This window comes from Calypte anna, chromosome 1 (assembly GCF_003957555.1).
Source record: "Calypte anna isolate BGI_N300 chromosome 1, bCalAnn1_v1.p, whole genome shotgun sequence".
NCBI lineage: Eukaryota > Metazoa > Chordata > Aves > Apodiformes > Trochilidae > Calypte > Calypte anna.
The window spans coordinates 156,869,864-156,892,106 of record NC_044244.1 but is presented as its reverse complement, the minus strand read 5'-3'; the positions used below and the strand labels follow the sequence as shown (position 1 = coordinate 156,892,106).

Genomic DNA, 22,243 nt, shown 5'->3' with positions numbered 1-22,243 from the left:
GCGGAGGGGGGGGGGACGGAGCCGCCGCCGACACCGCCGCCGCGGGGGGTGCAGCCCCTCCGGGGCGTCCGGCTGCCCCCCTATCCCGGGTGGGGGAGAGAAGGAGGGGGGCGCGGAGTTGCTTTACAACCATCGGCTCCTTCAAATTCTTGCGGTCGCTGAGCTCCCGGGAGGGGCAGCTCCACGGGGAGGAGGCGGAGGGGGAGGGAGGAGGAGACGGCGCGGGCAGCGTTAAAAGGAGGCAGCTGAATGACAGCGGCTGCTCCCTGCACCCCCAGCCCGCCGGAGCACCGGCTGCTCGCTGCACCGTTCACTCACTCCTTTGAACCGACTGACCCACCGACCGACGGACTGCCGGCAATGGAGGGGAGAGAGGACACGGAGTGCGACTGCCAGGCGGCGTTCGCCGAGGCTCGGCGATGGGTAGAGGTGAGGCGCCGCTCGGTCCTCTTCTGTGTCACCCCTCGGTCCCCTTCCTGTAGGAACTGCGGGGACTTCCCTCTCCCCTCTCCTCCAGTGCACGCCGGGGGCTCGCTGTACCCCCTGAGCGGCCCAGGGGCGCCCCTCGCCGTCGGGCGGGAGCTGCTCGGGACGCGGTTCCCGAACTTTGTTTCTTTGTCAGCAGCTACGGGGCTGCTATTTTTAGAAGGTATCGTGAAGACTTGTAGAGATCTGTCTTTGCAGTATCGCCAACGCCCCCCTCCCCAAAATCCAAATTAAAGGCTGGTAGAGCTGCCCTCCTGTAATTAAGGCTTGTAATTTCTTGCCATCTTGTAAATTGCTTCTTTAGCGCTTGCTCTGAGACAGTCTGAATTAAAGGCGCTCTTCTTCCTGTCTCAAAAGAGTTCGAGACAGAGAGTAACCTGAAATTAGGCTCATTTGCTTTTCTATTTTTAAATATCAGTGTCTGACTAGACATCGTGCTTGATGTAAATATCTGTTTTCGTTAGTCGTAGCATGAAAACCCGCTGGCGGGGTGTATGCGAACGCGTGGGGCGAGAGGTTGTGCTCAGTGGTGTGTACCTGAGTGTGTGTGTAGGTGTGAAAGCAGCCCGGGCAGCATGTGGCTGGGCACCCGGAGCTGGTGACATGGAAGGAGTCTGGAGAAACATTAGAAACAGCCTCACTTAAGGGTACGGTGTGCTTCTGAAAAGGAGCCTTGGTGTGCCGCTTCGTATGGATTTTAGCATAGCTTATTTCTTGGCACCCAGTTACTTGAGCTGATACTGGGACATCATTTCTGACAACAGAAGTAACTTTTGAAAGAGTAAATGTTCAAAGAAGGGTGTTTGTTACTTTTTTCTCCTCATCCTTGTAAGCTTGTCAAAGAACAGGGTCCAGGCTTCTTTGTTCCTCTGTAAAACAATGACATCTAGTGCTTAAAATCTATTGAGAATTTTGAACTGAGAGAGCTGTAGGTGAGGATATCGCAAATTGTTTCCACAAGTGTCAATTTTGTAAGTACCATCCATCAATGTGGGTAATTAATGCAGTCCTGAGTTGCTTAAGTGTCAGTTTAGTAGGAGCTAAACGTGAGTTGGCGTAGCAAAGGCATTCATTCCTCCCATGTATACATTTCTTGCATTGCTTTCTTTAAATTGATGAAGCTTATTTTAAATAGTTTAATTGTGGTGATGCTATACAGTCTTTCAAATCCTGCTGTAAGGTTTGGGGGATTTTTTTTTTCTTTTGCAATTACTGTTTTTCATTTGGTACCAGCTGGTTGTACCATTCCTACAAGGGGCTCCCTCTTTGCCTGTTTTTGCTCCTGCACATGGGAGCACTACCAAAGCAATGTAAGTGCAAAGCATACACTGTTTGTATAGTGGAAAAATCATATATATGTTCAGTTTCCCCCCTTCCACATCTAATTTGTGTGGCTATACTTTGTTTCTTATATGTGAAAGTTGCTTTCATTTTAAAGTAACTTTTAAACTTACCCCTTCAAGAAATGTTTAACTTTAAATACAGTAACTTAAAAACCTGAAGGTATTGATAAACAGGATGTTAAGCATTCTGTAATGTTGAAGGGAAATGTAAATATTTATTTCCCTATGAAATGAGGTTTGCATTTCAGAGAGTCCATTGTATTTCTCTGCTCTTTAAAACCAGATGTATTAAAAAGTGAAGATCAATCGTTTCTGTTGTATGAAAAGAAAAAAATGTATTTTTGGAGTAATGAGACATGTCTCAAACATTTGTGTATCTTGATGAAATGCAGCAGTGTGTACATTACTGAGAGTGAAGCTTGGTGAGCCCTAATGATTAAGCAATTAGTTTTGAAGATGTGGCAGATACCCAAATATTTATGAACTTGAAGTTCTTATGTTTTGGTAAGGTTTTGTGTGCCAGCATCCCCTAACACTAGAGGAAGATAAAAGCATACAAACATTAGCTACTATATATTTAAAAGAACAAGATTCAAACTGTTAATATTTTCCTTTGTTAATGAAATCTGTGTTAATGTTTTCTATGTTTCAATTTAGAGCCTTTTGGAGTCTGGGATTTAAAAAAAAACAACTTTTCAGACAGCCTGAGCTCAAACCTGATGCTGAGGACTTTTAGTAATGGGAGAGGGCAGCTGTATTTGTCAAATCTCAGGGAGAAAAAAACCAAACCACTCCAAAACACTGAAACCTTTTACTTTGACTGCCATCTACCCTTGATGCTTTTGGTGAAAGCAAACTGTGTCTTAGTCAAGTCCCTCTTCTGCTCCTCCCAGATGGAGCCTCCATGTTGTACAGCAGCTACTGGCTGGTGGGGGACAAAACATTTGATTTTAGTTCTTACGCTATAAAAATGCAGCAACGAACAACTTGATTAAAAGTAATAACAAAAAATAGCATCTGGTATCTGGTGTTAGTTAATGAAGACTTTGTTCTCTAGTTCAGATTCATGTTGAGGCATATTTTATGATAATGCAGGCAAGGCAGGTCTGTAGTCTTTACCATGCAAAGACCTCTACAAGAGTAGTCCCCAGCCTCTTGTAAAATAGATTTTGTGTGCTGTGGTGAACTGAGCAAGGAGAGATGTTGATTGTCTCTGTATAGTTTATTCTAGCTAAAGATGGTCACACTGGAAGAACTGGCTGTTGAGGACATCTACTTCTTTTGGGGAAAGAATAGTTACTTTCTGTGCAAAACTCAGATTCTTTCAGGTGTTCCTTATAGAAAGCACAGCACTGATTAGTGGTCTTGAGCTCTTGCATTTAGGACTTTCTGGACTCTTACGTGCTCTGCTAGTAACAACTTGTGCTGGCCAAACTCACATGCAGTTCAGCCTTTACCTAGCACCTCATCTGGGCAGATGCTGTGTACTGAGACTAGAATAAAACACTGAAACAGCACAACTTAGAAATAGTTTCTCTAAGGTGGAGCTGTGTTGCCAAAGCTAGAAATAGCTGGGTTAAAATTATTTTACTGTGTTCTGTTCCATATTATAACATAAGCAAGCCAAAAGCTGTTCCTCAAAACCAAAGCATTTTTCCCCCAGCTATTAAATATCCCAGACTGCTGTGTCTGTTTTCCTGCTTCAAGATGTGGGAGGCCGGTCTGCCTCTTCCCCTCCACCATGAAATTCATCCTTGTGTGTGAAGGGGAGACATGGTCCCTCTCTTCCAAAACACCTTTTCCCTATTTTAGTGGTGATGCCCCTCCAAAAGTTCAAGAGGAGAGTGTGTGCTGTTTTCTTATAAAACCCCTCTGCTTTTGATTCATGTTCTGTGTCTTAAATGAACCCTAATCCTCAGGTAAATGTCTTTGGTTTGAAATTGTTAAAGCAACTTGAAACCTGACCCACAAAGTCTGTAAATCTTTAGTTAGAGTGCCCTGAGGCAAATAAGGCTTGGATATTCCCCCCCCCCCTGCTCTGAAAGCAGCTGAAGGTACAGATCCTGTCTGAGGGAGGGTGGGTGGGCAGTGAGCGTGTGCCTGAATGAATTGTTGGAGTGAAGCTTCCAAGCTGTAGGAAAGCACATGGAGCAACCTTGACAAATCCACTGAAGTGAAAAATAGGTGTAGGGCCAAGTGATTCTTGATGTTTCAAGTGATTACAGGGCCTCTCGGGACCTGAATTTCTCCCCCTCGTGATTTAGTGTTGTTGAAGTTGGATATTCTGGAAGCCAATAATTTAATTTTATATTGACGTCAAGGCCAATGGGCCCAGTTTTGCAAGCAGGGCCCTGTAATCCTGGGACTGTTCCTTGTGCAGAGACACCACGTGCAAGGCGGGAAGGCCTTCATAGTGCCAACACTACCCAGTGTTGATGGAGAGAGGCATTTCACTCTTAGGGTTTCTGTAGCAAGGTAAAAGTTTTTATGTTGGTTTTGATAGGCGGCAATAGAGGACTGCATGGAGTCCAGGATGGCTGGAGGGCAACTGAAGATATCTGTGCTGCTCGTGTCTGCCACAGGCATTAAGGAGGTAGTGCAATAGCCTCATTTGTCTGCGTGCTCTTGTGTGTGCTTATGACTTCATTTATTATTGTGTTACAGTGTGCTTTTCAGAGCTGATACATTTTGGATGTTGGAAAATTATTTGGTGGCTTTTGGTTTTCTCTCTTTCCAGAAAAAGCAAATGTGCGTATACCCACACACAGGCACCCCCCCACCCCTCCCCACCTCTTCTGACTGCTCAGAAGATTAAAAAAGCAGATTTGCAGACTAGCTTGGTTGAAAGAGTCGTTTTGAGGATAAAACTTGAGAGCCTTCAGGACTACTTATTGAAATCTTTTGGTTTGGACCAACAGTGCAGCAATCAAATGCAGTAAATGGTCTCTGACATGTGGTCACCAAATGTTTCTATTTGTTGAGACTGTTTGAAATCTGCATTTCTACTGTATATTTTTATGGCTTCTGCAAATGCAGCAAGAGGTCTAGCAGCAGTGTTTTCCATGTATTTGCATAGAGATCTTACCTCAGTGATTATTTTGTTTTGTTTTTCCCCCAAGCATGAATGTAATGCATACAGTCTGGTATGGCAGATGGGAGGAATAACCATAGATATGGAAAGCTCATCTTATAGTTCAAATCCTCTTTTAGTAGGTACCTTTATTTCAGTTTAACTAATAATTACAAAAAGGTTTTTCTTAGTTTTGGGCAAGGTATTCTTGGATAGTTTGGAGGGCGCCAGCTGATGGGCTGGATTGTGTCAGAATGAAAACTGTGTGAATGAAAAGGCAAAATCTATATATTGCGTTTCTTAAACCATGTCTAATACTGGGTAATTATGTCAAGTAATAAAACCTGGGTGGGCTGGTGTCTGGAGAACTTCTTACAGCATTACTGCCAAAGTCCTGGCTCACATATGAGATATATTTAACCCGCCTTTAGGTGTATGCATCAGTATTTCAAGATTGTGTGTAGCTGTGAGCCCTTCCATGGAGTAAATCTAAGTGTATCCAATTAATACAGAAATATGAATTCATACAGAAATGTACACACTGGTAAATAAATACTGTGAGAATGTAAATCCTAGAAATAATGTTCTCCACATGCTGCAGACTATGAAAGGGCCATGGCAAAACGTCAGTAGCAATAGTGATACAAGCAATAGCCATCTTGGAGGTAGAGGGTGACAGTAATAACTGTTTTATCTGGCTGAACATTATTCAGGACCTCAGGAAAGTTATCTGTGATGCTTTTGGTGACATGCCTGAGAGAAAAAAGGGACTGATTTTTGCTTGAGATTAAAAATCTGTTTCCTGGTTTCTGCAAGGTGGGTTTATATGTTTTTAAGATAAGTCTATATTTGGATTTCTCAGAGATGCCTGAAGTCTGTCTTCATTCGGCCCTGTGTGATGGGCATGCATAGCTTTGAGCTGAGTTCACAGTGTAGTTTCCATTGTGGATGGTTTTTCTTTGTAGTCTTGAGCGTTGTTTTAAAATTCCGCATGAAAGCAGCATCTGCAGGCACTTTAAGAGGAAAAATTAACTTGTAGACTATAGAAATGGGTATGTCTTCTATTCTGGGGAAATGCATTGCAGCTTAAGATCTACAAACAAGTCAGATTTAACTTTTTTCTTCTGTATTTTATGGTTACCAACTACAGTTAGTCATAATGTTACTTCTGTTCTTTCCCTCCTGTCTTTTAGTTTGGGTTGCTTGGTTGGTTGGATTTGGGGTTTTTTTGTGTGGTTGTTTTTGTTTCGGTTTTTTTTAATGACTTGATCCTTTCTTCAGTTTTCTGAAGTTGATGTATTATTTTCCTCTGGTAGTTTGGGAAGGAGGTAACATGGGGGTTTTCACGTTCACCATGCTTCCCCCACCACCATGCATTACTACAGACTCACTTTCAGCAGATTTTCTTTGTCAAGCACCTTTTTTTTTTTTTTTTTCCCAATTTTTAAAGATTTTAATGAGCACTTGAGTGTAATAAGTTAGATGGTGACCTTGCTGAGCTTTGGAAAACACTTGGGTATTATTGTATTGTAGGAACCAGATATGTTCCAGCTGTTTCTTGTACCTACCACTCCTCTTTAGACTTTATTCACTCCTGGAGGAGGGTTTGTTTGATTTTTTTGAAGACTGATTTTTTTTGTTGTTGTTTTCTGTGGTGTTTTTTGTTTGGTTGGGTTTTTTTTAAACAAAATAAAAACCCCAAGCTCTCTTTGCTTAAAGAGACTGACATAACTCTTAACTATAATTTTTTTAATGGGCTTTCCAATTTCAGCAATTTAATGAAAAACAGCACATGATCTTAGACCCTGTGTACTAGAAATGTTTCTGCTGGTCGAGGTGTTCTTGACACACCTAACATATTATCCAAATTACCATCAGAGGAGTGTTTTGGTTTTGCTGTTTTTCACATATCTGAATACTGTCAATCCAAGTGAAAATCTAAAGTGTAGTGAATAAGCTACTTTAAAGTGGGTAATTTAGTTCCCTATGCTGTGAGCTTCTGCAAACAGTTGTGAATTTATTGTTTATGAATAGTGGTAAATATTTGTTTTGTTTTCCAACAAAAAGAAAACTACATGGATCTGACTCACAGTGTGGTAGCTTCATGTTGGTTATTTAGCTGTGAAACTTTAATTTGTGTTTCTCTGGACAGAGAAACTTAATTTTAACGGTGTTTTTTGCATTTGTGGTACAAACCATCTGGGAAGATCGTAGGCAGGCATGAGGATAATAAAACTTGCTTTATATTTTCACCAGTGCTGGGTGTGTTGGCACATTTTTTTTACACCAGCTCATGTGAAAGTCCTAACTCTGTTTCTGGATGTGATTCAGCATGGAATCATTACTATTATTAGAAAAGAAACCTTATATACTAACTCTGAGAAATAGTTATTACTTTGTTGGCAAAAAAGTCAAAATAATTGTCATGTAATACAGCTTTAAAGGTGTTTCTGGGTTGGGGTTGATTAAATTAGCATAGACAGTGATATTATTATTTGTTGGGCTAAGCTGCCTTCCTAGGGCACAATTATGTGGTTTTGTGTTACTTCTGGACCGTTATCACAGCAAGGTGTCATTGAAACTCCTGTGCTTGGCATGAGCCTCTCCTGCTGCCTTTGTGGTGGCAGTGACTTTTGTCTGACCCTCCACAGATTTGGAAAAAAGGGTTTCATCTGATGATGGAGACTCAGCCTGTTTTGTGCTCTTATGTACTTAGCTGGCTCCTAAAAGGTGAGATGAGCAGCAGTGCCCATTCCAGGACAGAGGTGATGATGGCAGAGTTGGCCTTTTGGTGGCAGCTGTTGGGTTGCAACTGAGCTAGTGAAGACACCTGAATTTAGACAAGGCATCTCTATCCCTGGAAGCCTCTCAACTCCCCTCCTTGTGCTCGGTGCCTACCTCTCTCTCTTATATGACCTGGGAGCCATTTGTTTGGTACCTAGGGTTAAGGTATAAACAGGACAGCTGAATTATGGCTGGCTTCCAGTCATAATTTCAGGATGAGTTTCGTAAGGTTTGTAAATACAATTGGAGCTGCTTTGAATAGAAACCTTTCCAGGAGTTTCTGGGCCAAAGCATTTGAAAGTATTTGATATGCTTATACACTTATTTCTGCTATGGCAGAAACAGCCCTTGTGTCTTGTTGGAGTCTTCATTTGTTGGGAAATGGTCCTTTGGAGGTTTTGGGTCATCTGGCCCAACAGTCCTGCAGTGATCATCACCTGTGCTTCAGGGGTGCAGGCTAATCCTAGATCTAATCTCCAGTGTTATTTGCAAATTCTGTCTTGGAAAGAATATTTCTCTTTCACTGTTTCTTATTTGTGTATTATTTTTCCCTCAGGAAGGAATTTGAAAAATCTAGCTTGTGGAGTTTGATCTGAGAGTTTATTTATGGTCAAATGACCATGTCAGCTAGTAAATCACAATGTGATAAAGAACAGAAGCAAATGAAGCCACATGTCAAAGAGGCTGTGGAGAAGATGAAAAAAGCAAAACAAAAAAACAAACAAAAAAACCCCCAAAGATCCAGGTTTGACACTACAGGAGTGGTTTGATTTGTGGGGTTTTCTTGGAGAGTTGTTAGCATTAGCTGTTGCATTGACTTGAAGTGCTTCAGATACTATTCCAGGTCAAGGTGAAGCTGGGGACAAAGCTAGCCATTACTACATTTCCACTCTAGGCAAAAAAAAAATAATCTCTTTTCCTCCTTGTCTCATCATGCTCTGCTTGCCTAAATTCTGCCACTGACAAAATCACCTATTTTGATGCACCTGAAAATGTGATCCTGAGCAAAAAGGATACATACAGTCAAATATATTAGACTGTATTCTTTTGCCCATATGAAAGTGTTGTAACAAAATAATATGAATTGTCTTAACAAACTACAAAGCTCTCTATCTTTGTGTAAAAAAAAATAAAAAAAAATCAAAATTGGTGGGCATCTTCTTTGAAAGTTTTTGGTGTTCAGTAAAAAGGTTGTGTAGAACTGCTCTTATTTGGGCTGACTGAAAATGGAGTGAAGAGGGTGGTGTGAGCTGCAGATGGATATCTTTCACAGACATTTGCCTGTTGCTGTGGAGGAAAAAAAAAAGAACTCTGATATAATAAACATCAACTCAATGGTTATTCAGGAAGGGATTGCTTCACAGCTACAAGTCTTACGTGTCAGTTTTTTTCAAAGGCAAATCCCCATTAAGATGCACAGACTAGGCTGCTCACTAAAGACTTGGCTTTCATGCACCTGATAACATCCAAAAGTCCTCTGTGACGTTAGGGTAGGCCCTACAGACATGGGCTGTAATCTCACTTGAGAGCATTGTTAAATACTCCAGGAAGTTCTGCATGTCAAGTGTCAGGAGAAGGGGCTGGGAGCTGTGTGGAGTCATGACAGAGGAGAGCAGCTTGGAGAGGGAAGAGGAGAAATGTGTTCCTAAGGTTATCTGTTAATAACTACTTTTTTTCTTCTTCCTGGAGTGAACTTCTTACCTTGTGAGTATTTAAATTATGAAATTTTGTAGAATTTAATGTATATATTTTTTGCATTTGTTTTGCGTTTTCCTAATTTAAAAGATTGAGGGGATACAGTCTCAGGCTCTTCTAAATTTCTGAATGTGTTACTACATTACTTGTAATTATTATACAAATATTGCATATTTGTAAAATCAGTATCTCATCTGCTTTCCCACCATAGGTCATGGGAGCTTACTGTTAGATTTGGCTGAAAAATGCATGCATGTGTGTACCTACAGTTCTTTTTTTTTCTTCCCTTTCTTAGCTAAGAATTCCTAAATTTTTCTTAAATTTTTTTTATTCTTAACATGACAACTAAAATCTTGTGGCATTCCATTTTCCAGTGCTATCTTTGATGTTTCCTTGTGAAAACTCTCTCTCCTTGAAAATTATGGAGAACAAAAAAAAAAAAAAGGTGAATGCTCTTCTAAATATTGTTTGGATATGTCATAACTAAGAATAACGTCAACAAATCATGTCTAGTTCTCAGTATAATGGTTAATTTTGTGAGAATACAAAGTACTAGGTGCTCATATTTTGGCAAGAAGCTTTGGTCTATGCATGTGGGCAAGCCTTTTAGGAGCACCCTATTTGCTGGTCACAGTAACAACATGTAAGATGGGAGCAGCATTTTCCAGCATGGTTGGGAGGCTGGCAGTAATTTGGTTTCCTGTGTCTGGTGCAGAAATGGGTTAGATGTGATCCAGCCATACAGATTTCCAGCCATGATTCATCTGATTGCCTTCTTTTTCCTGTGTGATCAGTCTGAGAGGGTAGGATAGAGGAGGGCATCTCTCACATGTTAGAAGACATCTCTACTGTCACACTGCCTTTCAGATATGGGTGAGACAAATATGGAAAGGATATTGGTGTGTCTTGGCTGTTTTTTAAGGTATGCCAACCTTCCTCACCTTGGTCTTAATTTTAAAATTTTTAAAAATTATTGTTCCTTGGACTGTTATCACTAACCCAGCTGTGCTGCAGCTGTAACTGGCCACATCTTGAGCTGGGCTATTGCATAGTCTGGGAATGGATGAACATGGTGCAGGCTCAATTTAACAGATGTTGCTCCTGGGTGGAGAGGATATGAAGAAGAGATCTGGATCCTCAGATCCTTCTTATCTCAACCTCAGCATGTGCTTATTCACTTGAGTAAAGATTGTGTGTCTTCATTTCTTCTTGAGGCAAGGGCTATGTATTCCCCTTTGGGATGGAGCACTCATCTGCAGACTGCTAGTGGAGGTAGATGTGACATGCACCAATTTTTAACCATTTTAACTTTTTTTTTTTTTTTTAATCTGCCGGTGCGTATCGTGTTGCTTGGATTGCATGCAGTGTTTTTTTATTTTGGACAGAGATGCACATCAAGACCTTTAAGTGTTTTGGCTGTGTCTACTTACATGATGTAAGCTGGGAACTGGAACCAGTGCGGCTGCTGTCAGAGAAATCCGTGTGAACCGGTTTAGGGCTGGCAGGAATGCCCACATATTCTACAGCATAATACAACATAAACATATTTTGAGATTAGGATGCTACAAGACAATTGCAGCCAGACACAGCTCATCATTTCCTTTATTTAAGGAGCATGGATACTGCTCACCTTTCTATTCCGTGGGAGAAGAATTGAAGTATGAAACTGCATATGAAATAAGACTTCTCCAGTCTGTCAGGCAGACTGTTTCCCAGACTACTAATGAGATATATGTTCCTCAACTGTTGTAAAAGTATATGAAAGTTCATCTTTCTGAGAGCTTGGTAGTCTTAGTTATAGAATGCAACATTTTACCATGAGAATTGTCTGTCAGAGAAGCTTCTCTTGTGAATCTTGAGAAATCCTCTCATGTCTAGAGGTATGTGGGTTTCATATGTATTTTTCTGTCCTGTATTAGGTGTGTAATGCTGTGATATAAGAATTAAAGTATCTGTGTAAATATTAGCATTATATACCCCCTCCCTTCTACTTTAAAAATATTTTTAATTCTGTGATTCAGAAGGGAAATAGGTGACATAAGGGAGATGCAGAAAAAGTTCCATCCTGTGGTTGGGTCAATCTGATAGGTAGCATGATGTATTGAGGATTTTAACATACAATAAGAAGGATTCTGGGGATTGACTGTTACTGTAACACCAGCAATCAGGTGCCAAATATTGTTGAGCATTGCATGTGTGGTGTTGTCACACTGCTCAACATAGTAAGAGAAGTTGTGACCACCTTCTTAACTTTCTTGAGCAGCTGTTGTTTACTGGTCCAGATTACATGATTATCTTTTATTTTAGCATAGGTTTTGTAACAGAAATATTCAGTGGTTTTCTGCTGAGAAAATCTGGATTTAATTTTGAATTTGAAGCTAGTTTTTTTGGGATGCACTCGGAAGCAAGCATCAGCAGTCTTAAAGCATGAACTAAAGGTTTGATTGTTTCCTGAATATAAATGCCAGGACTCTTTTTCTACTTTACACTGAACTTGACCAGAGGCTGTTGCAGCAAATCCCAGTGGTCATTAAAACATCACTTTTGCTGCTGATAGTTCGTTTCTGCATAGAGTTAAACTGACGTTTTGGAATATTTATATAGTGCACTTCTCTCTGTTAAACTTTTGGCATAATTAGGCTGTAATACTGTCATGAAAACATGGTTTTGGTTAAACACCACAATGAAGTGAAGTCATTAATGACCCTCTGGAACATCGTGTTAGCACTGTAAATCATAGCTGTCAGGCTGGAGTCGTGAAAAATCTCTGCAGCAGTTGCTGGTTTCAGGGGGAGAATTCTCCAGCAGTCAAAAAAATTGGTATAATACTATTTTAGATCCCAAAGGACCTTTTTTCTATTTATAGGTAGTGTCAGGGACTGCTTGTTGATGATCCTTGATGCAGATAGTACTTGCTTCAGTCTCAGACGATGGGGAAACTGCTGCATGGAGCAAACAAGCAGCTCATGTTCTCCCTCTGCATAGATTCATTACTCTAACCAAGTTACTCACAGAGATGCAGTCTGAAAATACGAGAGGTCTTTGATCTTTAAAACTTAATGTTTGAAAATGTAAATGATGCACTTCTTTGATCTGCTTCTTAAATTAAATGTTAATGGTGAAAATTACATTAGGCAGCTTTCCACTTAGAGGTTTGTACTTTTCATTTCACACTACGTTAATTTAAGCCGTATGTCATTGCTGAGTTTTCATCAGTGAGGGGGAGATCCTTATGTTTCTACATGGCCTAATAGTCAGCAGTGTGTGTGTTTAGGGATTAGACCTTAACATGCAATGCTTCTAATGCTGACTGTAGGGATAATCAGTTTTGCCTGCCTATTCATGGCTAGGGGAATAGGAATCATTAGTGCTGAGCAGTAGAAAACCAAGGGAGTTTTAGCTTTATGTGTCCAGGGTGGGATTAGTTCACTTAAAATTGTTACTAAATTCTTGGACACGGGTTCCACGGGAGTCTGGTGGTGTGTCCTCCCACACACATCTGCTGATAGCAAAGTAGCAGAAAGTTTTTATCTAGGTTCTTGTGTGCTACTGGACTGTTTGGTATTGCCTTTCCAAATTACCGTCATCTTCTAATTCAGGGCTCCTAAAATGCTGATGAAGCTCATGCAAAGTTCAGATTTTTCCTTACGTCAGCCTTCTAGTATGCACTGGATTTGTCTATCTTATTTATCATAAATGATGATAAAGACCTCTGTGCCTTTTGTCCCGTTTTCTTAAAAAAGAGTCCTTTGAAGTCTGAGGGCCTCATCAAACTGCCAACTAGTAACTCACAAGGTTATTCAGAATCTTATCCGTGTGTAATAGTTCTTTTAAAGTCCTGTTGGTTTAACGCCAACTAAAAATCAGCTGCTAAGCCAAAATTGTTAATTACCCTCTCTAGTAAAATCACTTTGTGTGCTTTTCAGTTATTAATATTTGTTTAGCAGAAGATTAAGATTGTGGGGAGAAGGTTCAAGGTGGTTAGTACTATATGTCTGCCCCAACAACATCAAGATGTACTTGTGGCTGGAAGAAGTTTTGTGGGGGTTGTTTTGGTGTTTTGCTTTGTTCTTTTTCAGGAGCAGGTAAATATTCTTTGTTCCAGATAAGAAAAACAAACAAACAAACAGAAGCAGTCTGTGGAGTGTTTTTTTCTGTTTTGAATATCATCATGTGGATCTTCTGCTGTAACTCATGCTTCAGTCTCAAAAGTTTGGCTTGCTTTCTATCTCCTGTCAGTTTACTTTAGAGATATTTTTATTAAATTTAGCATCGTGCTGAATTACAATAGGCATTGGAATGGGCTGCCCAGTGAAGTAGTGGATTCTCTGTCCCTGGAGATATTTAAAAAGAGACTGGATGTGGCACTCAGTGCCATGGTCTAGCAACCGCAATGGTGGTTCAAGGGTTGGACTCGATGATCTCTGAGGTCCCTTCCAACCCAGCCAATTCTATGATTCTATGAATATTGCTGCTTTTTGCTCATTTCCATTTGTCTGTTTGCTGGTGGATCTGAATAATTTGCATAGGATGTTAAGCAATCTGATTACTTTGGTGGTTCTCATCGTAGAAGTTTGCCCAGCTGAGGTGAACAGGAACATGAGCCAGCAGTGTGCCCAGGTGGCCAAGAAAGCCAATGGCATCCTGGCCTGTATCCGAAACAGCATTGCCAGCAGGTCCAAGGAAGTGATTCTGCCCCTGTACTCAGCCCTCGTGAGGCCACACCTTGAGTACTGTGTCCAGTTCTGGGCCCCACAGTTCAGGAAGGATATCGAGGTCCTGGAGCAGGTCCAAAGGAGGGCAACCAGGCTGGTGAAGGGACTCGAGCATAGACCCTACGAGGAGAGGCTGAGAGAACTGGGGTTGTTCAGCCTAAAGAAGAGGCGGCTCAGGGGAGACCTCATCGCTGTCTACAACTACCTGAAAGGAGGCTGTAGCCAGGTGGGGGTTGGGCTCTTTTACCAAACGACTTTCAACAAGACAAGAGGGCATGGACTTAAGTTGTGCCAGGGGAAGTTTAGGTTAGATATTAGAAAGAATTTCTTTATGGAAAGAGTGATCCGTCATTGGAATGGGCTGCCCACTGAAGTGGTGGATTCTCCGTCCCTGGAGATATTTAAAAAAAGACTGGATGTGGCACTCAGTGCCATGGTCTAGCAACCGCAACAGTGGTTCAAGGGTTGGACTCGATGATCTCTGAGGTCCCTTCCAACCCAGCCAATTCTATGATTCTATGATTCTATGATCTCTGTTCAAAGCTGCTACAATAGTCTGCCTGTGTATTTGAATTTTATTTAACTTTTTTTTAACGCACAAAATACAGAAAAGATGTTTGCAACTGGGGATAAAAACAGTTGATGGGGAAGAGAAACTTGAAATACTTTACCTGAAGTTAGGGAAATGATCTAGCATGGTTTCAGTGTGATACCTTCTGCATTATAATTTCTTTGAAGTGAGTAAGAACTTGCAAAATTTGCAGATAACTGCTCAAAATAAAAAATTAGTTCTTTTTAATTTTGTTTTTTTAAAGGTAGGAATTGAATGCTTAAATTTTCTTTCTCTTTATCAAATGTGGAGAAATCTAGATCATCTTTCCTCAAAACTTATATTCCCTGGTATGTTCCTTTGGCTCCTGCATCCTGTTGAATAACGATGCAGAGTAATTGTAGAATTATTAAAAATGTGATTTTCGTTTACATGCGAATTAAAGTTATCTGACTGAACTGTTTGGATTAGGGGTGGTGGAAGCCACAGAAGCCCTGTGTCCTCTCTGTCAGTGAGGACAGATACCTCCACCAGAGGGGGGGGAAGGGGAGGACGAGGTAGGCAGAAGGGAACTGTACAGCAGGACCACTCACCACTACTTGTCAGCCTCCAGTCCCTCTTCTTACCCAGTCCCAGAATTGTGTCAGCGTGATCACTACTTATTTTTTTCTTTCTTGAAACCTAGCAGGAAGATTCTGTGACTTAAACTGAGGATACCATTTTAAAGTATCAGATGATGCTGATTTTTTTTTTTTTTCAGATGCTCTCTCATAGTGATTAAATTCATTTAAAGTCAAGTTAGAGCAAAGCATTAATTACAGTAGGGAATTTTTGAAGTCCAGATTTTTTCTGAAACCTGAAGAACTTGAAACAAGCGTAGTCCATAAGTGCCTAAAAGCAGGTAATTTGTATGTTGCCAATGATGTTGCCAATTTTAAACCTCCCTTACTGCTCCTTAAAGGCTAGCCCAGAACTAAATAAAATAAAATAAAAGGCCTTAAGCTTCAGACCAAAGCTTTGACTTCGAATTAATTGCTCATGATGAAAAAAAGGAGTGGTAGGTGTGTTCTCTTTCAAGGATTTAAAAAACAAACAAACACAAAGTAGTGTCTGGTGCCTCATTCAAAGTGGCTTTCTGTCAGGAGAGCTCCTCTCCTAAAGTCAAACTTTGGTAATATTTCTGGATCTCCTCACTTTTCCCCATATAATTTCATTTTTACCTTTGTTTGGGCAGCTTTGTGACCCCATGAGAGTTTAAGGCTTTTCCAGAGACCAGAGCCACAAAGCTGCTGCAGTCATGTAACCCTTCGGGCAGCCTCCTGTGATGGAACAAAAAAAATAGGTATTTAAATAGCATTGTGCTTAATCATATTATTTCCCTCCTCCTCTACTTGTCACTATAGGACAAGGGTTTGACAGTGGCACCTCAACTTAAACTTGCTCCTCAGGGGCTTCGTTCCCAGCAGAACTTGTTTGAAGTCTTGGAAAATGGAAAGGGTCAGGCTTTAGGCTTTAAAAAAACCCAATTAAAAAAATTTAATAAATTGTTTTCCTGATAATAAGTAAAACATTAAAACATCAGGCTTCGTTTTCAATTGCACAATAAATAGCATCTGCCAGGTTTTGGCATTAAAACATGAAACTGTCTAAGTTAAATGCTAGCAGTCAGGTGAAATGGGCTTAGACAGACTTTACTTTGTTTTGGTGCTCTAGAGCTAATCATTTACAAATTGCTGAGCTAAGGGGCACAAATTAATGACATTCCAACATCTTAAAATAGCCCTCACAGTGTTATTTTGAAAAGTGTGTATTTGGTATTCAGATGCTATGAATTTCACAAATATTTCACTTATATGGAAAAACACAGAACGAAAACACACAAAAGGACTGGAGCTGATGGTTTTTTGTCAGTTGTTTTCTGAACACTGCGATGGGTTTTTCCAGTAGCACATCAGTCTTTACAGGTTTGCAAAGTTGCTTTACATTAAAAAGCTACAAAGATTTTTCTGCCAGAGGACTTTTAAAAAAAAATTTTTAGCAGAAATGTTGGTATCACAAATTTCTTCAGCCTTTAATTAGCCAGAAAAATGTTTACTGCTTAATCCAGTTTCACCTTGTCCAAAGTTTTCAGAATTGATTAAAGTAACATTTTTTTCAATTGCAGCATACTGTGACTTTCCATCAATGCAGAAGTTATTTTGCAGAGTTTCTCAGTTTACCAATGCAGTGTTTATAAAGGCAATTCCACTATAAGAAGTTTTCAAATTATGCTGAATGCAAGCTTCAGAATTGTTTTATTGTACTTTTTTTAAAGGTGTTTGGGCTTGCTGGCAGGGGATGAGGCAGACAACAAAAGTAATTGTTCACATCTTTTATCCTCATTTCTCCAATGCAAACATGAACATCATATATTTTAGGATTCTCCTTTTTTTTTTTTTTCCCCCTGCATTTCTTCTGTTACTTCCTCTGACAGTGAACTTGAAAGAGATTTTGTATCTTTTTCCTTGAGGTGGCAAAAACCTGACCTTTTTTTTGTTGTTGTTTTTTAAAAAAAAGTGTGTGACAAAAATGATGCCTTGAGCAGGTGAATTCATGTAGCACTTTTGACCTGTAATGAAGTCCAGACCTGTTTTTACTTTGAACATTCCCTTCCAAAAAATACGTTCCTGTTATTTTTTTAATGTGGTTTCTGGATGTTCTTCAAAGCAAACATTCAGTAGCTGTACAAATTCTCTCTGCTGGTACCTGCCTCATTCCCACATAACTCTGTCATTGAGGGTGCTTGGGGAGAGCTCCTTGTCCTTCAGTTTAGAGATCAGTTATATTTTGTCAGATCAAGACACCCCTTCACCACAGAAAGGAAACCAGAATTTTATTTATTTTGTTATTATCTGAAAGAGTCACGTAGCCCCTGTGGAGATGTAGAAATTACCACCATGGGCATCCTCAGCACCACCATACTGAGTTTTTCCCATTACTCTGCAGGCATCTCCAATGGTTCCAGGGCAGCAGGCCAGTTGAGGAGCAAATCTGGACCACCAAGAGCTTCTCTAAGCTATGTGTTATTAATAACACTGTAAAGAACAGTCAGTTCCTTCTCCCACCACTCCCAGCAAGTGATGAGAATTAACAGGCCATGAAGAGGAATTTATTTTGAGCTCAGAATTTATTAGACTGCATAAACTGGATGCAACCAGTACCTTAGCCTTTAAATTCTAATAAATTATAGTTCCATATGCAACTTTGACTGGAACATTAGTCTGATGTTCGAGTTATACATGGTAGTGTGTCACTTAAACTGTGCATCTTTAGAGACGGTAATTATCCAGATCCGAGTAATTACATTTACTCGGTGGGGAGCACTTGTTTCTGTCCCCCCAACCATGATTATACAGTTCTTTTTTGTTGGTTTAATGATGTCGGGGCATAGTAGGCATTTGAATTTCTGACTTGACACTTAGAGTACATATCCTAAAATAAACTGAGTTGTGTGTGGGCATTTTTGTGTCTAAGTTGTCTTGTGTTTTGAGCAGTTGCTGTGAAGTACCTCATTTCCAAAAGAACACCAAAACTCCCCCTGAAACTCACTTTGTTCTATCTTATGCCCTAAATCCTGCAGATGCATACATGCTTAACTAAGAAGGGTTTTTTCTTGGTTTGGTATTCAGATGATGAGACTGAGTAACAAGCTCTTTCATGTGGAAATTGCATATGTGGCTGGAAGGAGCTCTGAGGTCACGTAGTTCATGACTACTCTTTCGTAAGACCGGATATTCTTAAACCTGTACCATTCCTGGCATATATATTTTTTTTACCTTTTAAAAAGTGGTGAAGGCTTCTATGGTACATAAATCTTATGGCTAATCTCTCTTCTCAAATTGCTCCCTGATTTTCTTTGCTGTAAATTAAACAAATTACCAACATTTTTGCTGTGATAAACTTGTAAAAGGAGTTTCTTCTCAATCTCATCTATTCCTTATAATAATAATTTCTTTCATCCAGTTAGTCCTTATTAGTCCGAAGCCTCTTTTCTGCATGTGACATGTACAATAGCATGTACATATAGCATGTGCAATAGCATGTATAAAACTTAAGAGCAGGACAACTATTGCACTGGTACAAACTGGTGAGTAACGACTTAAGGCAGTGGGGCTGCATACGATGATGTAGGGGTTACTGACTACAAGCTGATGCCAAGTCTGTTGTAAAAACAAAACAAAACAAAAACATTGTTTTGAGATGTACAGGAATATCTTATTTTTTGTGTTTGGTTGCTCTGTTTTAAGAATAAGATATTGTAACTAAGCACTGAATTTTTTCCTTATTCATCTTTAGATGACTGCTCAAATTCAGTACTAGAACAGCAAATTCTCACCTCCCCCCCATAGCCCTCATGCAACATCTCAGTTTGTTTTGATAAATAACACAGTTGTAGTCCAGGACGTAGGAATATGTTAAGAGTCCTGGAGTTTGAGGTAACTTCTCTTGGGTGCAGCTTAGTACACAATTTAGTCTGTGTTGCATTTCTGAAATGTGTTCTTTACATGTGTGGTCATCCTTCTACTCTTGCATAATGGCCTTTTAATCTCCTTACCTAGACATTATTTCCACCCCTGGTCTCTGTCTAAATCAAAAAGCAAGGCTTTTTGCCGGCTGCAGAACTTAAATGCATCTGTAGCCCACTTGCTGCTTTTCTTGTGTATCTGACCAGTTACTTTTTGCCAAAGCAAGGAACCCCACCCACCACATTTGTATGAGGCTTTTCAAACCAAAGTGTTGTCTCCCTTCCAAACAGCTCTGCCTTGCTGCAGGAGAATCAGGAATATTTAATAACCTCCTAGAAACTGAAGTTTGGGAGATTAGTCTAAATGTTTTTCTCAATCTTATTCTGTTTTCTTCTTGTGTGATCACACCTGTAAATGACATTTTTCTTTTATTTATTCAGTTAGTGAGACTTATCCAACCCTTTGAGTAGAGCTTAGAGCATGTTCTAGAACCCAAAATAATTTTAATGAAGCAAATTCTTCCACACTTTGCCATATTCAATACTTCTACTCTCAGTGGTTCTTTTTTTTCCCCAGTCCCACACCTCTTTGAAGAATTGGAGCCATCCCATCATTAACTGTTTATTCACCTTCTTCATACCAAATCTGCCCTGGCTTTTTCTTCTAGTATGGCCATAAAATTTCTTCTACATTTTGCCTTAAGTTTCTTTTTCACTTTAACTTGCCTGACTCTTTTTATTGTGCTAGCTGTGTGAATTTTGTTCACTTATGGTTTTGCTAATTGGTTCCTCAAGGAGTTTCTGTTTAATCATACTATTGTTTGATTTAGGCTACTCAGTTTCTTACCACATTTTTAATAGAATACAAACCTAAACTGATTTGATTTAGCACCTACCAGATTCCATAATAGCCTTTAAAATAATAAATACAGTTTTGAGCCCAATTGCAAGTGTTGAATAGTCTCTATACACAGACAGCAAAAGTAGGGTTTGCTCCTTACATCATGCAAAACTGTTGTCTTTTTTTTTTTTAAAAAAAAAGAGTAGGAAATTGAGCTGTCTTCACATGCCTTATTTAAAGTGGTTCCACATTTTAAAATACCAATTGCAATGTTAAAACCTACAGGACACTTGTGGTATTTTGTATAACCCATTGCTTGGCATCCTTGCTGACAGACTAACTAGGTGTTCATTACTGCAGCTGCATTAATGTTTTCTGGGGGTCTTTCTGGTTTAGTTCCAAGCAGATAATGATTGAGACTGGAGGCAAAAGAAAACACATGAGCATAGTTACTGGAGTGGTGTTTATGTGTGTAACAGGCTGTTACCTGGATATCTGTGCAATGGTATGAGGTGCTGTGCTGCTTTAGTGACTGCGTGGTTGGTAGTTGTAGTTGCAGATCCTTTAAGATCCAGTGATTTTATTCCTCTTAGACAGTGGCATTTCCTGATTTCAATCCAATAAAGGAATTATGGCAAACTTTCATATCTTTGTCCCAACAGTGTCATCTTAAATGATTAAGAAAAGTGTATCACTAGGCTATATGCACGAAGCTGAAAACAGAGTAGTTACATGCATAACAATTTAAAACAAAACAAAACCACAACACATTAATTTTAGTACTGCCAAAGAACTGAACAAGATTATTTCCCGCATCTAGCTCTAAAAGAGGTAGGCAAAGAGTGATTTGATATTAGGGTCCCTTTCCTAGTTAAACATGAAAAAAAAAAAAAGAGCATTTGGTGCTAAAAACACTTGTTGGGCACTGTACTGCTGTCTTTCTGTTCCATAGCCAAAAGTGTTAGTGAACTGGGAATACAGTCTTAGATTCACAGTGTTTATAAATATTTGATCAAACACTTTATTATCATCTCCGAAGCCATGGGAAATCAGGAAGGCTGGCAGAAATAATGCAAGCTGTAGATGCAGTTTTATTTTGAAATGTGTCAGGCGTTATGATGGGAAAGGAAGAGCAAAGGCTCTTTGAGCATTTGTGATAAGTACAGTAAAGGTCCATGCCTTAATCTTCAGGATCAGGGTTTGAGAGGAGACTTCTTATCCAGGAGGGAAAGAGAAGTTTAGGAGAGCATCATGATTGACACCCCCTTGTTTCGCTTCTCCCTCTTTCCTCCTTCCTCCCACCACCCACCCTCCCCCCAACCCTTCACCCTCTCTGTGACTTAAAAAATGGTGTTTTGCTGCCTTTAAAATCTTGCCAGGCAGTGTAGTCATAATTCCTTTAGATTTACTTTCACTGATATTAACGTATGGGGTATTTAGGATATTTTTTCTTTACTAATCAGTGCTATCAAAATTCAGTATAGAGTCCTAGACTTAGTACATTACTAAGAGGGTTTTCAAGTCTACTGTAAAATGTTTTTGTTGTGAAAATGTAACAGAGTAAAAAAAAAAAAAAAAAAAGGGCTCTACCTAATCTAGTTTTTGAAGAGTTTCAGCTTAGTGATAGTCCATATATTGGTGCTCAGTGGTTGTTCTTTTATTTGTCATAAAAAGCTTAAAAGTTCATTCACAGTCAAAGAATATGTTGGAATAGTTCGGCAGAACATGTAGAATCCAGATGCTAGAAGAACAGGGGATGTGTATTTATGTAATAGTGAACTATGCAGCTCACAATAAAGGACAAGGTGATAAGATCTTGAAGAGTAGAAGCTGGGCAGGGAGAGAAGTTTGGACACTATGTAAAATAAAAATTATTTTCATGTCAGATTTTTACCCTGCATAGTTGCAGATAATGGAAATTCTTATTCAGGTGAAGACAATGTTTTAAAGAAAAAATTGTCAAAATAAATTCCACTTTATAACAGCAGAGGTCACAATATGTCAGGAGATAGGAGAGATTGGTTTTGCAGTAACTCTCAGGTTTTGTGTGAATTCACACCTAATATTAATGTGAGCTCTTAAATTGAGACACCAGTCCTGGAGAACATTGGATGGTATAAGTTACATGGGTATTTAATGGTGTATTTGTGGTTAAATGCCTTAGTTAAGAAAGCATTGTATATCACTTCGAATTTAACTTGTTAGAATTGTATCCAGCTTTCCTGGTTGCATGGTTATCTTAATGTATATCACAA

The 22,243-nt window shown here is 39.7% G+C and overlaps 1 protein-coding gene across 1 annotated transcript in view; it reads left to right on the top strand.

Moving 5' to 3' along the window:
- Window positions 1-259: 259 nt before the first annotated feature.
- LMO7 (LIM domain 7) overlaps window positions 260-22,243 on the top strand; it is a 133,431-nt gene continuing 111,447 nt past the window's right edge. The window contains exon 1 of the mRNA XM_030463413.1: window positions 260-429. Coding sequence (XP_030319273.1) covers window positions 361-429 — 69 coding nt within the window. The 5' untranslated portion in view covers window positions 260-360. The remainder of the gene's footprint in view (window positions 430-22,243) is intronic.